The following is a 16,524-nucleotide window of genomic DNA, read 5'->3' on the forward strand; positions in this document are numbered from 1 at the left end:
TAATTTGGAGCTGCGCATATAATAGCTTTATTAAAATAAACAATCTTCTGGCTTTGGTTTTACCTGAACAGCTGCCTGAAATTGCAAGTCTTGCAAGGTTGTTGGTTTGGTTGTTTGTTTTTTTCTTGTTTTAAGATTGTTCTGTATTTTGGAAAGCAAGATGCTATAGGTCTGCTAGTGGAAAATCTCTATGACATCGTCATGCTGCCAATACTTCGGATTTTTTTTTTGGTGTCGCCGCCGTTGTTGCTAGCTCACAATAGTAACACATTCGGGGTATAATTACAGTGAGTCTCCCAGTCGGCTCCATGCATTTGTTCTCTAATGCAGCAATTTTGTCACACTGCAGATTATGAACCTGCTGAAATTGTTTAAGTCTGGTGTTATCACTTTGGGTGTCGGGCGTGGGAAGGGCCGGGGTTCCCTTGCGATTTTTGCTCTCCTCTTGACTGTGGGAAACGGGTCTCAGGTAGGTGAAGAGACCTTCTGGGCTCTGGCAGGAGAGCGCCGGGGGGAACCCCATGTACAGCGTAAGGAAACAGGATGATCTGAAAAGATGTCATCTTAACGCTTTATACGCGCTTTATAGGTGGTTTTAGATTTCTGGGTTTGTGATCTGGGTTTACGGGGATTTTTTTTATTTTAATTTTTTTTTCCACTTGATTTTTTCTCTCCTTCTGCTCTGTTTCAATCTGGAAACATTTCTTCAGGACTGGAGGTTTTGGAAAAGAGGGTACCAGACACTTCTGCAGCGTCAGTGTACGCAAGCATCTATTTCTCATTTATGTGAGTTTACTGCAACCTGATAGATTTTTTTTTTTTTTTTTTTTTTTTATACTTATCTGGAGACTGCCAGGGAAGTAACCTTATGCACGATCCTCCTGCCACTGAACACTGAATTAAGTCTAATTAAACGTATTTGCTTTATTCGAGAGCCCTTTTCCCTTTACTTATTCAGCTCTAATATACGCTATGAACGTCAAGGAGGAAGTCATTAAAGTAGTTTAAACATATCTTCTGTGCCTCCCATTTGCTACCAATTGTAACCCTATACCGAGAGCCCAAAGTTAAAGAACACTTCCACCGAGTGCTCTTTCCTCTCGCTGCACAATTACATCACCATCTGACCCTCACTGCTAATGTTTCTCACAATGTTAACAAATATGGCTCCAAAGTAAGTGGACATTTATCAGCTCAAGCTAATGATAAATTTTTTCGTGACCCTTTTAAGGTGTTCACCTTATCCAGAATAAATAAAATTAACCTACATTTTTGCCTCCTTTTAAATAGCACAGATATTTTTTTTTCTGACACTTTTTGGAAGAATTATTTACTATAAGATCAGGCTTTTAACTCGCATAATGCTTGTCTTCCCTGCAAATGGATCATAACTTTCTTTAAGAAAGTAATTCCAAAGCTATGACCCTGCTGATAAACAAACCAAAACATTAGAGATAAAAATGACCATTTAATTTAGCTACGATATAAAACAACAGATTATTTTTATTTTATTTTTTTAAACTTTTTTGGCATGCCACCCCGCTTTGTTTTAAGATCTTCCCCCGTTGCCGTTGTCTGTGAGAGTTACCCCTTTAGGAATAACACGCGGATTTAGTCCCCCGACCCACTCCCAGAGGATTACCCAAAAAGATAGAAAACTGTTGTAATATTTTTTTCCCCCTGTTTTTTCAATTTGAAGCTTTATTGCTTGAGGGTCTTAACTCTATTTTACTTGGCACAGGAAATGTAAAATATGTTAGATAAAAACATGAGGGAGAAATTAGAGCAGCCAGCGTGCGAGCAAACAGCTATTTCTTCAGTGTCTGCAGCCGAAAAGGATTCGAAGTCTTCGACTCTAAAACTGCTGTACCTACATAAATACGGAACCCAAAACTTGTGTTGTTGCTGTAGTTGGTTTTGTTTTGATTAACCTCTTTTGGGCTTAGGGATAAAGAGAAAGTAGCGGCCGCAAGGAAACTGGAGGGAGGCCCCCCGTTAGGTTCGTGGTGGGCTGGTAGGCTTTGGGATCTCAATGTAGGTGTCGTAAAGGACAAAGACGACACCCCTGGACACACACCTTTGTGTGTGGAAATTTGTCATCAGCACCGATTTGACAGATAATCTTCAAATATCTGGAATGCAGTATATTATAGATCCTAACTTACACATTTAACAGGTGATAAGTTGAGTGGCATAAGCTTGAACCAAGCAGCTCTTCCCTGACCCCTCGTTAAGGAAAGATCTCTCAGGATCTTGCTTTTAATTGCCTAGGCTGGCTCATCTCATTAACGTAACCAAAGGAATCAAAATAAAGGAAAGCCCTCACTTTTTGGTCGGTTTGGTTTTATTTTCTTGTTGTTTACCTCTTTCTGATTCCAGGCGTTGTTATGAATAAAGAATAAATCCATCAAACGTGTTAATGACAAAAGTAATTCAGGATGAGAGTACGGACATTCTGTGTTTGCAGTCTTAAGCGCAGCGTCCCAACCTTCCCTGATGAAATTACCAACGGCCGTGTCCCAAGAGGATGGCGGAGAACAGATTGTAACATTGTCAACTCTTCTGATTTCGCTGCAACTTTTGCAGACTAACATGCTTTTTCTTACAGCGCCATTTCTTGGAGTCTTGTGATGGCACATGAATCACAGCTTTCATTTAAAACACAAATGAGTTTCTACTTCCTAGCAGCAGCAAAGAAAATGAGATCCCCCTGAAGAGTCTAAACCAGACAGTGATAAAAAAGGCCCTCACACATATTGGCTGAAAGAGGATGAGATTTTTTGTATGTTCTTCGGGGATATTTTTGATGGTTGTTTTGACTTATTTTGTTGGGAGTGGGGGGCGTTGGGTTTTTTTCTTTTCTTTTTGAATGTTCAGACTGGTGTTAAAGTTGTGACCCTGATGACCACAGTTCCTATCCTTCGAAGGCTTTATTCTATCAACCCTTTTTCTTGTCACGTCCTCACGCTTAATGTAAATTGTCAAGCACAAGTTGGGTGTCTCGGGTTTTCCCCTCCTTAACCTCATCCCGGGCCACTTTCTCAGCAAGCTGCAGCTGGGACAAGCGGGGATGGGACACGTGGCTACGGCAGCAGGACGTGGCTTTGCAGCTGTGTCATTTAGCCTACGCAGACAACTGACGCGGGCAAACGTGGCCACGTTGTTTCTGTTACCCAAAGCATCTTCCGAGAAAAAAGTCAGGTACATCTACATAGTAGCAAATTGTACGAACATATCCTTTTTTCCTACTCCTCAATGTTGTGCAGTCATGCGTGTAATACAGACTGAGTTATTTCGGGGCAGAATTTGATGTTTTGATTTGGCTTTGTGGTGTAGAGGTGGATTTTTTTTTGTGCGTGTCTGTCTTTGTTTTTGGATTCCAATTGTGTTTGCGCTTGCAACAGAGAGCTTGTGTAGAATAGCTAAGCGCCTTGCCCGTGGTACGCCCTTAAAAAATTAGTAAGTTGTAGACTGATGTGTGGAGCAATGCAGAGGTAATTTGTAATGTGGCATAAATATTTAAAGATCTCTGTTCCTTCAGGTCATTTTTGATTTTGGTCATCGCCATTCAATACCGCCCACGTTTCATATCGCCGTTGAGGTGCTCTGTGTTCTTTCGCTGGGGACGCAAAAAAGCAAATTGAATCTAAAGTAAATGGGTTTCTTCTGACAGTGCCGGTTTATTTAAGTATAATTTCTTTTCCTGCCACATTCTTCGTTACTGCATGGCAATGAGGGAGCGTCTCTGCTCATAACTGACCCCTCCTTGAGCTCCGGCTTGGTGGCTACGGAGTGGCACAGGAGCGCTCTCAGCTGAGCATGGCACGGCGAGAGAGCGTCGTAGGGATGCGGGAAGGACAGTGTTGGTAAGAGTGAGTCTGAAAGGCACCTTTGGAAGAGGATCTGTTCATAAAAGAAAAAAAAAAATCTTTGGGAGGGGGACTTCAGTGGGAAATACATGCTACGTGACTGCCTCAACCTTTATGTGCCGTGCCCTGAGGTGGGGCTGTATTGGACCGATTTCCGTAATTGTTATAGGCTTCTTTTTTTAAAATATTCTCGCTGGTCTGATGCACTGGCCAGCCCAAGAGCGCAGGTCTTATTTCTGCCCTCCCATCGGGCTGAGCCGATGTACCCCGATTTCGGTTAGCGTTGGCACAGCACCACTGCGTTCGTGGGTCCATATTGCCCGTACCTGGAAGAGATGCCTCTGTATTACTGGTAGGGGTACACATGTATACAAATGTCCTGCTCTGTGTGAGTGTGCTCATTCTCTCTTCTCTTTTACGCTCCCTTTCCGAGGGCAGAAATAAGTATCTGTCAGAAATAATTTGTTGTCGACAGGCTTATTGCCTCCAAGGGATTCGAATGCCCTTTTGGGGAGCCAGTATCTTACGTTATTGGCTAATATCCTGTATTTTGTTTGGGGCAGAGGGACCGAAAGCTTAAAAAAAAAAAAAAAAAAAGAAATGCTAGAGAATTTGTCCCTGAATACTTAGCTGCAGAAATTTCTCCTTTTTTTTATAGAGTCTGTTTGTGTGTACATGGCAACTTGAGGCTACATAACCAAGAGAGAAGTTAAAAATATGTAATTTCTCTCCCTTGTAAATAAAGGCGAGCATGTCTTTGTCTCGAATCAAAATCAATGTTTTGGTTTAATTCAAAACATAACTTGGGCATTCACAGCAGTATCAGCTCAAGTTTTTCTCCTGACTTGGTGGATTGCATAGACCGTGCGTATAAATTGCAAGGAAACTTTTGACGAAGCTGTTAGTAGTTTAGAGTTCAGTTAAATTGTGTGTGGTTTTGAAACTTGGAGTTTCGAATAATATTTTTCACAGCTCCACTGATGAGGCATTTCATTAGCGTTGGAGCCTACACTGGCTGAGAAAATAACCTTTTACCGTAGGTTCCTTGCATGCATTTAATCTCCTTTCACTTTTATTTTTTCCATCTGATGGAATGTATCCCTCTCCTTCTCCCATCACTGTTGTTCTCCACGAGTTTTTCTGTCCCACAAGACCGCATCTTTTGCTTCTCCACGAAGACTTACCAGGTCAAAAAGAGCCTGGGGTTTAGGGTTAAACAAGTTATAATTACTCTGTAGAAACATTACACAGAAAATCCTATCTAATGCTAGGTTTCTAAACCTCCTAAAACTGTTCTATCCCATGACTGTGGGTTTGCTGGTGACAAATGTTTTATGGGCATACTTTAGTAGACACCCGTCTAAAATCTGTTCTTAATAGTCAGATCCTAAATTGGAACCAGAGGGGCAGAAAAACCAGATTTGAAACGTGTTTCTAAGGGTTTGTTTTTACTTTCGGTTGAGACTGCCTTCTCTCATCTTTTGTACCGCTGTCAAAAGGGCCACTCTCATGGTTGTTCAGACTCCATGCTTCTTGACAGGAACAGTTGGACCCCTCTTCAATGATCTGCAGATGAAACGGCTTCCAAACCTCCAGAGCTTTAACTTGTAGTTATTAGGCCCTTTGAAATAGCAACACATTAATCAGCTGAAATCAAGTGGTCCTTTCTCCAAGGCTGTGACGTTGCTGTTCTCTTCTAGGTAGAACTCCAGTCTAAATATTAGTTTCAAGAGCTCTTCCCCCTCCCCCCCCCCCCGATATTTCTATATCTCATTTCTCTTTCTGTTTTGATCATTGTTTTATAATGCTGTGAATTAAATTGTTCAGTTCTATAATAGGCTTTTATACTCTCAAATTGCATAAAAAGAAGTAACACAGAAAGCTAACTTCCTCTTGTTTGAATTTATTTTTTACTTCTTTGGAAATTGGCTACTGTCCTTTTAAATTTTCTCATGCACAGTATAAACCACAGCAGAAAAGGTGTCAATGATGTAATGGATTATGTCTGACAGAACTTGGTCTAACGATGATGTGAAACGTTAAAAAACGTACTGCGTGTTAAAACTGGATCATTTGAAAACGGGGACTTGGACTCTGTCCCTGACTTCTGTGATATCGAGCAAGCGATCTGACCCTGTTAATGACTTCCCTTACCAGCCTATGTGACTACGCATGCCAAGAAATCGAGAAGATATTGTTCCTTGCAGTAGCCATTGCGTACATCAGTGGCTGAACCATTCTGGAGTTTTGCTGAAAGAAAATAATTTAGGTAATGCCAGAGCTGCTGCCAGGCCTAAGGTGTCGCTGGGGAGAAAATAAAAACATGCACGACTGGGGACCTTGTAATTTGGGGGCGAGGGGTGTGTGTCTGTATCGCAGGGTTGCTGATGCTGCAGTCCGTGTCAAGGAGCCGCAGGAGAATTGATAAAATAGGACACGGCCCTGTTTGGGAACTGCTTTGGAAGCTGATGCTGCAGAACTACTCAAAAGGCTGTTAGAATGCAGAAATATTTCTATTCGCTTTATAAACAGCCTCAGAACTTTTATTATGTACTGTATGTTCACAGCAATCGTTTCCCATACCTCCGAGGCTAAATAATTTCTGAATAGCTAAATCAATTTGTCTTGTGTCTGTGTTGTGTCACAGTAATGAAAGTTCCCTCCACTGCAGCGGCAGCAGTAAAGCGACTCTTCTTAAGGGGACGCGGGAGCTCTATCAAAGCATCGCTCTCCGAGTTATAACTCGGCAACTGATTAACCAGTCAGCATTAGAAAGGAAGCCACAGAGTGCCTCAGCTATCAGTTGAGACTACAGTGCGATTTTGTAATTAAGTTTTAAGTTTTCTTTGAGATCTGAAACTTAATAATACATAAAATGTACTGTTGGATCTAAAATCACCAAGGTCTTGAGTTTGTATCTTGCCTAAATGACCTGTGATTGCAAGGTTGTATTATACTTGCAACTGAGCAGAGCGATGTTCATATAGGATGGTGACAGATGCACTAAAATTGGTTCAAGTCCTGCAATCGAATGAATGAAGAGAGGTTCCTCAAGAGCTTCATTGACTCCTGTAGGACTTCGCCTAGCTGACTGCCAGTGGAGTCTTTTTTGCTGCGTTAAGAGAAGATTGAGTTTGCTCAAACCCCAGCGAGATGACGTAAATGCAACCTCCTCCAACAGGCTGGAGCAAATGGTTTGAATTAATACCTGGCAATCTGGATTTCCATGAAGGAGTTTGCATAAGGATCAGATGTATATTTATATGTGTGTGTCTATTTTTATCTGCCTATATATACCCGAGATAGATATCCATGTAGATATGTGCAATAACAGGCCCTTGTCTCTTAGAGTGACATTTGAGGTAGGACAGGAGTTGGTGTCACCTTCGCTTTGTCTTACAAAGCAAGTAGAGATTCATCCGAGGGAGTTGGAATAGCTTCAGAGGAACTTGTTCAGGTGAGAACTTTTCGTTTATGGAAGACTTTTAGCTTGGAATATCACAGGTTTTGAAGTCTGTGTTAACTAAAGCCATGCAAGACTCCTGTAAGACAGATCAAGTACTGTGCCTTCTTGTGTTGGTGTTCCTTGCTTACATATGAAATGTGGCTGTTGCAATCATTATCGCTTCTGATTTTTTTAGTATGTTAAACAGCGGGATCAATAAGAAAAAAAAAAAAACCAAACAAAAAAACGAAAATCAAACTCAAATCCTCTTCTACGTTCCTATGCTGCAAATCAATAGTATGGGGATATATTGTCTGGATGTCAGCCCATTTTACAAATGAATATATCTCAAAGATTGTTTTACTGGCCTACAAATGCCAAGAACAGGATGACAGTCTAATTCCTTGCATAGCAACAGCTAACATAAAATCAAGTTCGCTCTAGAAAACGCAGCTGCTGTTTGGGCAGGGTTACGGATACAGACATTGTTTCGTGGTTTATGTTTGGCCCCTGGTAGATATTAACCGTCCATTTGTCCCATGTCAGACAAGTCTTTTTGTTGAAAAGTTACAACAGCTGCTGTTTTGTAGGGGTATAAATTCTCACCCCACTGAATGTAGCGGGAAGTGCTGCTTTGGTACAGTGTGGTTAGACTTTCAGGTCCGTAACACAAAATACATTGCCATAAATATTCCCTTCGGCATGTGCCAGCGTTGCCTTTGTGTGTAGTGTCTGACAGGCCAGGGATGAAGGGAGGTAGAGGTTCAGCTTTCTGATCACCCATAGAGTTTTCTTTTTGTTGCAGTTTGAGATACGTTAACTGGATTTGACTCATTTTCACCCACCTGCATTATTCTAAAAATGTATTTTTTTGGTTTCTGATCATTCCGGGTTCCTTTGGGGAAAGAAAAATCAGATAAATGTGTTTGTGCCTTGTCTTTAAAGGAGATTGTTTAAAATAGCTTCAAGTTACTACCAGTATTAGGCAGTTCTTCTGGAAACACTATGTATGAGTAGAAAAGGAAATGGGATCACAACATGCATTTTATGGCCGTTCTGGATTTAGTTTATTAACTTTGCATTGCCAACCACTCCAAGTTTGGAGTCCGTTCAGGTATCGGTACTTGTAAGATACGATTGCAGTTTGGCTTGGTATCTTTTTTTAAAAAAAAAAAAAAAAAAAAAATAAATCCTAAGTGCTTTTTAAATCCCCGTCATGTCAGTAAAATGTTTTGCTGATCTGATTTGCAGAACAGAACTTCAAAATTTGGCTTCTGGTTTTGCTATTAGTGGATTTTGTCAGATACCACTCCAAACACGCAAACTCATACTGTTTCTGGGCAGAGGCACTCCAAGCAACCGGTGAAATCAGAATATGCTGTGCTGAAAAACGGCAAGGGTATGGGACCGGAGACTAGGCTTACTGGGATCCCTTTCCAAAATAATGCATCACACGCGACGCGGAGCCTTGCCTCCTGGAAGGTGATGGTCCTTTCTCTGCGCTGCTGCGCCAAGAACATAGGCGGATTGATGGCGAAGGTGCATTTGCTGATCATCCCCCATGGCGTGACGAGGGGGCTGGATGGCTCCTCTTGCACAAGAGGAAGAAAGCCTCCTCTAGCCTGTGAAAGACCCCTTGGTAATTAGGGTTGGGTGAAGTGGAGCAGGTTTATCTCTGTAAGTGGGTCTGTTATACGCTCACACTAAGGACAAAAGGCTTTCAGACTTGAGGGGGTCCCAGGAAGGAGTGAATAAAGCCTTCAGACTAACCTTATGTTCGTGGCCTTGTATTTCACCAGAAACAGGGGCAGGGAAGCTAACCAATGGTGGCCTAATGGATTCCAACAGAATAGAGAGAGCGCGCGCTTTGCGAGCGGATTTTCTTTGCCAAAATAATAATATGAATGAGGTTAACAGAGATTCAAGGATGAACGTACACAGGGATAATGACTGAAAGGCTTTCTTATACGTCTTTCTCTTTAAACCCTTGTTTGTATTCCCTTCTGCCGCTTTATTTCTCCCAGGTATTTGTGGTCACCGTCTGGAGCGTGGAACTGTACATGGTGCCCCTGGCTCTGCTGGTTCTCTTCGCATACAACTTCTCCCTCGTCACAACAGGGAAGGTCAACACCACCCAAGATGCCCAGGCGAGTAAAGTGGCAGTAACGTTTCTGGCAGCCCCCAGCTTGAATTTGCCCTTGAGCAAAATGTCGTGCATTTTCATGGTGTGAAGCTGGTCGTGGAGCTAAACGGCACTTTTGTTTCAAAGTTACTGAAAGGAAACCGCAAGTCTCTCGATTTTCACGATTCAATTCAAGCAATAAACCATTCAGAGTAGTAGGAGAAGACGCCGAGAGTGTGTAGGAGGGGGATTTCACTTACTGAATGACTACAAATGTTTTTAACGAAGTTGAATTGAGGAAGACGTACCAAGTGACAAGTTCCTAAACCCCGTGCCCTTACTGCTCTTACACTTTGCATCGCGCTGATGATTCATGATTCACAGAAGAGCAAAGTCAATAGAAGCCGAAAGAGAAGTTAGTTGTTTTTAAAACCTTGTCCTGTGTTCTGAGACTTTAAGAAGCCCTTATTCCTCCCCACACCCCGCTTTTAAATGACAAATGATTTTTTTCCCCAGAAATTTAACCTCCAGTTCTTTTTAACTTGATCTGGGAGAAAAAAAGTTTTAAACACAAAAATAATTACGTGCTACTGTTGGGGTATGAAATGCTGTTTGACGTTGACCACTGTCTTTAGTTGCATAACGATGATAATTACAGTTAGAAATGAGAATAAATTAATGGATGTCCATAATATTCTGGTTTTAAATGCGTAACAAGTACAGTAATGAAATGTGGGCCAAACTATAGCTCCTTTCTAACTTTTGATAAAAAGATGATCAACATTTGTACCCTTGAAAAATGCCTTTGCCCAAAAGAATCATGTGGATTTTATATAAAGAAATAATCCCTTAGAATTAAAAAGGTCTATAGCTGGTTTATTAGTTTTAGCATAAAAAGTTGCTCCTAGTTCAGTTTTCATCCATTCCCAAGTGGAAAGACTGTTAGAAAATAGGAAAAGTTACGTTATCCATTCCAGGACATAGACTTGATTTGAAAACAAATGGTAGAAGAAATGCTTTTCTCCAATTTCAGCCAAGTCCAGAATAATGTAGAAAGATATTCTGTGTCTTCAGGGACTACTTTATTTCATCAAGAAAATAAGAACTTCCCATGTGGGAGAACCACATGCAAACAGGTGGTTTTGTTTGTAATACAAAAGAGGAGATAAAATAATAACTTACCCAGGAAAAAATACACAGAGAATACCTTCCAGAACCCATCACTCATCCTATGGTGAGTTTGTTGCACGTTCAAGTGAGGAGAGTCTCACATAAGTCAGCAAAATTGAGCAGTACATCAATTGGGTGGATACTACAAAAAGGCTGTATCTGAAAATAGAAGTTAATTGTAGTGATACTGAAGAAAGGCCCACCAGAAAGTCGGCCCTTTTTCTGTCACGCGTCCTGCGAGCAACGCGATGCCGCGAAATTCAGGGGTGTATTTTGCATAAGCAAAGTTACACATCTGCCTAAGTGCTTTGCAGGATTGGGATCATATGGAACAAGTAGTCAAAGTGCCTTTAATATTACCTGATTTCTTTTTTATGTGTGTCTATGATTCTAACCATCTGTAGGTCAAAAATAGACAATCAGGTGCTACCCCTAGTCACATCTGTCCTGCAGATGAGAAAAGCTTTTCTTCAAAATACCGATGCTTTTTACAAAAAGTCGTTTATTTGGGTTTCGCTTCTTCGGACCTTGGCTGCATGTGCACTGCCGTTGGTTTTTATGTGCCAGCGTGCACGTTTCATGTATGTGAAGGAACGCGAGCAACAGTCTTTGCAAAAGGAGAGCTCAAATTCTCTCTGATTTCTGAGCTATAAAACGTGAATAACAGTATTAACCTTGTACGCATGATCCAGTTGCCAGGAGGCTAAATTCGTGAATAATATTGGTAAAATGGTTTATGATTTGCAGATGGGGAGCTTCTATAGAAATGTAAACCGTGATCAGTATTAATTCAGCTGCTCGGGGTATCCAGGGAGCCGAAGAGTAAATCTGAGTATCTGAGCTCTCAGTACCTTCTGCATGCTACATGCAACTGCTTTTCTGGGGGGGGAAAAACAAAAGGAAAAAAAAAAAAAAAACCAAAACAAAACAGAAATGCCCAACCCCCCAAAACCCCAAATCCAAAACGTCTTTTATTGCGATTCTTCACATTCTTTGCATGTTTGCTGTATTTAAACTTGTAGTACGCCGATTCAAATGTACCTATTAAATAACCAAGAAAAATTTGGAGAACCCTGTTAAAGGCTTAGCTTATTAGGTACCTGAATCGAAGGCCAAGTGCTCTTAATTTTGAGCTTTAGCCAAGTGTTTTGTTTTCTCCCCTACCTGTCAGCACAGAAGTTAAAGGGAGGAAATAATGCTGCATAGAAATCTGGCTGTTATTCATGCGATTCCGTTCATACTAATGTATTTTCTAAAGTCTAATGTTTCAGTAGTGGCCCTAAAGGGACAGGGCAGTCGTTGTAGCAGTGAGGATGGGACAAGCTGAGTATAAAGTCTTCAGCCTTAACGTACCGGCTGGTTCGTTTGTCAAACTACAAACAAAGCTGTTTACAGACAGTAAAAGCTGGCAATGAATTTGAAAGCCTGTTGCCTTCAAACTGCTGGACGCAGCCACTAATGCTTTATTTAGACTTAAAATTTGTAGAGGGTATTGCATGCTTTGTTCAGGATGTGACAAACAAACAACAAAAAAAGTCTTTAAATGCAAAATGTTATTTCTGAAAGGTGAAAGTGGTGGGTTTTTTTGTTTTTTTTTTTTTTTTGATGGCTTGCAATAGAAGTGGGAGAAAACTGTGTAATGGAATGTTGTGGGAGTATCATAAGCTTTTTGAACATTGCCTGTCACCGCAAAAATACGCGTAATGTTTTGTAATATGGACATCTGCTTTTGCAGGAGCTTATGGGCTTGGATGAAGATGAGGATGAAGACGATAAGGTAAGCATATCTCATGATTGCGTTAGCTAGAATCAGAAGGAACGTGGGAGAGCACAAACCCACCATCCTGTCTCCATGTGATCTTCATTTATGATCTGTATTAACTGGGAAAACAACTGCTACCAGTTTGCTAATTGGCAAATCTGAAAATACAAAAAGATTGGTTCGTATAACCTATACGAGAACTCTGAACGTTAATTGAATCTGTCTCCAGTTTGTGGTTGAAGTCATAACGGGCGTGCGTTCATGTATGCGCACTTACAGGTGTGTGTATGGGTGGACGAGGTGCAAAGATGTGCATGAGTATGTAACATCCCCCCTCACTTCCATTTCGAGTGCTGGATGCCGTTCTGTACGGATGGCTTTCCCCAAACGATTTGGCATTTCCATTTCTGTAGGCCAGAATTGGTGGTATTTGTGGAGGACTGGTTAGAATTTTCTCAGCATTTCTTTCAAAGCCTGGGAAAAAAATTGTTTTAGTTCATCGGATGAAATGCAGAAAGAATGGGAATTGGCAAGGCCTGTTTCTTATTTTATTGGAGCATACTTACTCATTCTTCTCACTGTGAAAAATTCATTGGATTTTTTTTTAAAGTTTATCAAACCACAGTGACGAATGATAAAAGGATTAGAGGGCATGGCACATGAAGAAAGATTAAGAGAACTCAATGTGTACAGCTTGAAAAAACATAAGTAAGTGAGGGAGGATCTGATAATCTATAAATACTTTAAAGCTAAAAGGTGAGGAATTATTTAACGAGCAACAGCATGCAAAGGAACATTAGCTGTTAGGAAGAAAATGTTCACAAGGCAATGTGAAACTTTCAAATTGCATACGAAGTTAATAAGCCTCTTCTTGAATATTCTATGTTTTAAGACCGTTACAGTGAAATTGGTGATCGTTGAGAAGTAAATCAATACCACAGTTAGCAAGCGCGCCTTAACTCTTAGTCACAGACGCTAGAATTGAAGCTCAGCAGCCTAATTGATGGGAATAGTTATTTAAATTTAACCTGCTCTTCTGTGGTGGTTATATTTTAATGAGCAACCAGAAATCCGTCAGAGTTACAAAGTGAACTTTAGACAATCTAGTTAAATTACAGGCTTCTTGCAAAACACAATAATTGTTTAAATGTTCTCATTTATAATTCACTCTTTGCATTATAAAATCGGTCAACAAAATGGACCAATATCTGGAACTCATCAGAAAGTGCTAAATGAAAGTTGCGTCTTTTTCAAAGCAATGCTGTGTCTCTCTAAAAGTCAATAATTTCTGTTTTGTGGGTACCCAAAGCTAAGCACCTGTAAATGTTGACCCTACATCTTATTTGTGCGATGCCCAAAGGTGTAACTTATTTCCTGGAATGAATCCCATTTACTTTTTTCTTTTTTAATATTCCTCTTTTTCATTTGCAAGTGTTGAGGTGGGGAAAAAAAAAAGGTAAAAATGTGTTAAATAAGTATTTAATCCTCTGTTTCCTGCGCTGTGCAACATTCCTTGCTGCAAAGCCAAAATATTCTAGGTCAGGTTTACCCTAGATATATATCTCCGACGACTTTGGTTCTCTCTATAAATACAACTGGGTCACTTAAATATGGATCTAATCACTTTGCATTTTTGCCACCTTTTCCTCCCCTCCCCCCCAGCTAAACAACTTCACTGCCATTTTCTTTCTTAGTTTTGTTTTTTTTTTTTTAACCAAGTGTGCAGGTTTGGGAAAACTCCTGAGAGTCAATGTTGAGCTGATGATGACTTGGGTCTACCATTTTGTGATCAGCATTGCCTCTATCTGATTCATGACTCTTTGAAATGGAGAGCTGGTAGAACTGGCTAAAGCTGCGCACAATCAACGCTTCCAACAGGCTTTCTCATCAAGATAACAATTTATATCCCAGCATTACAGCGATAATCATAGAATGGTTTAGGTTGGAAGGGACCTTAAAGGTCATCTAGTTCCAGCCCTCCTGCCATGGGCAGGGACACCTCCCACCACCCCAGGTTACTCAAAGCCCCATCATAATCCATAACTTGCATTAATTAATTATTTTGATTAACGGTATTAATAATAATTCATAAATTGTATTAATTGATATACTAGTGTTGTGAGACTATGGGATTCTGACACAGAGTTACCAGGAGAGAGAATTGCCAGCCACTACATGTGTCCCATGTCAAACGCCGCGCAGCATTACCTTGATGTCTCCGTCCTCTCCTGGGTATATCCCCTTTGCATCAGTGACGGACCACGCTTGCACTCTGATGACTTGCATCTCCAAGTACATTAGGTTATTCCGAGTGACTTTTCCAAGTCTGAGGGTGGCCAATGCTCTCTAGGGAGTGTAAGAAAAATGTAATTTTATGACATTATCTCATGGCAATGTCAACATTTAAACAGACAACTCTTACTTTAAAAAGAAGTCTGTGTATTTTTTTTTTCCTCCCTAACACAAGAGCTCCTAGAGTTGAAATCTGCTAGTTGGGTTGTGGTATACGAGGTCACTGTTTCTGTTTCCTATCATCAGGCTGTATCAAAATACTCACACGCATAGCCCTTCTGGGTTCTGCTGCATGTTAGACATAACAGACCATGCTTCTGGGAATTGTAACACACCCTCTAAGAGATGAACTGTTTACAAATTATAAATACACAGACGCTTAGTTCAAAAACCCCAGAGCAGATTAACTCCCTCCACCTAAACTATCTGTCTCAAATGACAGGGCTTAATTGCCAGCTCCCCCTGCCTTTCCCCCTCTCCCCTCCCCAAATACCAGCATGGAGGACTGTAAAAGATAAGAGAGCTCTGTCCCTTTGGCACAAGCTGTTCGGTGGATGAATGCCTTCTCGGATTTGTGCCATCTTGGACACAGAGTTCAGACTGCGTCGCGTCAGCTCTGGGGTCTGTCAAGCTGTCTGAATAAAGATTGTTTTAAAATTACATCACTGAAACATCTTTCGCCTGCCAGTGGAAAGGTATAGACAAGTTACATGCAGCTCGGTGTAAGTTGTCTGATCATTGACCATTTCTATTTATTTTACTTTTTTTCTTCTTTTTTGGCAACGACTGTAGAGCTTCAAGAGCAGACAGTTACCCTGCTGAATGAGTCTATCATAGCACCCGACGGGAAAGGGTCTTGGAGTCTTCTCATGACCTTAAGTTGTCTGGATGAAAGTTTGCAGCTCCTCCAAAACAGACAAAACTTAAATTACTACTATTTCCAGGTCCGGTAACTGATTCAGAAGAAAATCAGAGACAAAACTAAATCCACAAAAATTCCTGGTTTGGTTTTTTTTTTCTTGGAGGATTTCTATCCAGTAGTGAGCCAACGTAGCCCTGCTTGGCTAGTGGGATGTAATAGGGAAGGATCAGATGACACTGTGGCTTTAAGCCAAGTTATTTGGCAGTTTCCAAGAAATGTTTAGTATCTCATGTATTGGAAAAAAGAAAAGTGGGAAAAAATCCCCGAAGAAAAAAAATCCAATGTTTCTAAAGTAGGAAATTCTCTGTCAAAAATAGGTACCAGAAATATACAAAGTTTTATGAACACAGTTCAAAAAGACTCCAGCCGAACAAATTAAAGTCAAATTCATCCAGTAGCAAGAGCTGACATTTTCCATTTGAGTTAGATTCAGCATGTGGAAACCTTCCGTATGGATCTTATTTGTACGGGTGGATTACGATGAAAATTGCATTAATTTTCTCCACAGTAAAGGTCAGTAATTGAAACATGAACCAAGAGTCTATTGTGTAAGATGCTATATCCCCATACTTAGGAAAGGTCATTGAAGACAATATCATCTCATTGTTTTCTTCCCTGGAAGTATAAATAATTTCATTAGTTTTTCTTTTTCTCCTCAGTACAACAATTGCAATATAATATTTCAACATCTCCCATTAAGATTGCTGAAGAGAAATGATGGTAAAGACTGGAAAATACCCCGTGATGCACAGGCCATGTTTAGGCTAACAAGGAGCACTGATCTTTCCCGCAAAATTATGGGCAGGATCGTGTCCTAAAACCACCCACAAGGTGTGTGTGTGTGTGTGTGTCGGCGTGGACTCCCTTAAATTGCTGCTCTTTCCTCAGCTGGCTCTTTGTGGCTTCTCTCTCACTGCTTCCCAATGAGTCTACGCACAGACC

The 16,524-nt window shown here is 40.7% G+C and overlaps 1 protein-coding gene across 2 annotated transcripts in view; it reads left to right on the plus strand.

Annotated features, from left to right (window-relative positions):
* MCTP2 (multiple C2 and transmembrane domain containing 2) overlaps positions 1-16,524 on the plus strand; it is a gene marked incomplete at both ends in the record, with an annotated part of 106,750 nt that overhangs the window by 76,203 nt on the left and 14,023 nt on the right. For both annotated transcript variants that reach the window (XM_082488743.1, XM_082488742.1), the window contains 2 exons: positions 9,339-9,461; positions 12,342-12,383. In XM_082488743.1, coding sequence (XP_082344869.1) covers positions 9,339-9,461; positions 12,342-12,383 — 165 coding nt within the window. The remainder of the gene's footprint in view (positions 1-9,338; positions 9,462-12,341; positions 12,384-16,524) is intronic.

This window comes from Vanellus vanellus, assembly GCF_965231255.1.
Source record: "Vanellus vanellus genome assembly, chromosome: 11".
In the NCBI taxonomy this organism is placed as follows: Eukaryota; Metazoa; Chordata; class Aves; order Charadriiformes; family Charadriidae; genus Vanellus; species Vanellus vanellus.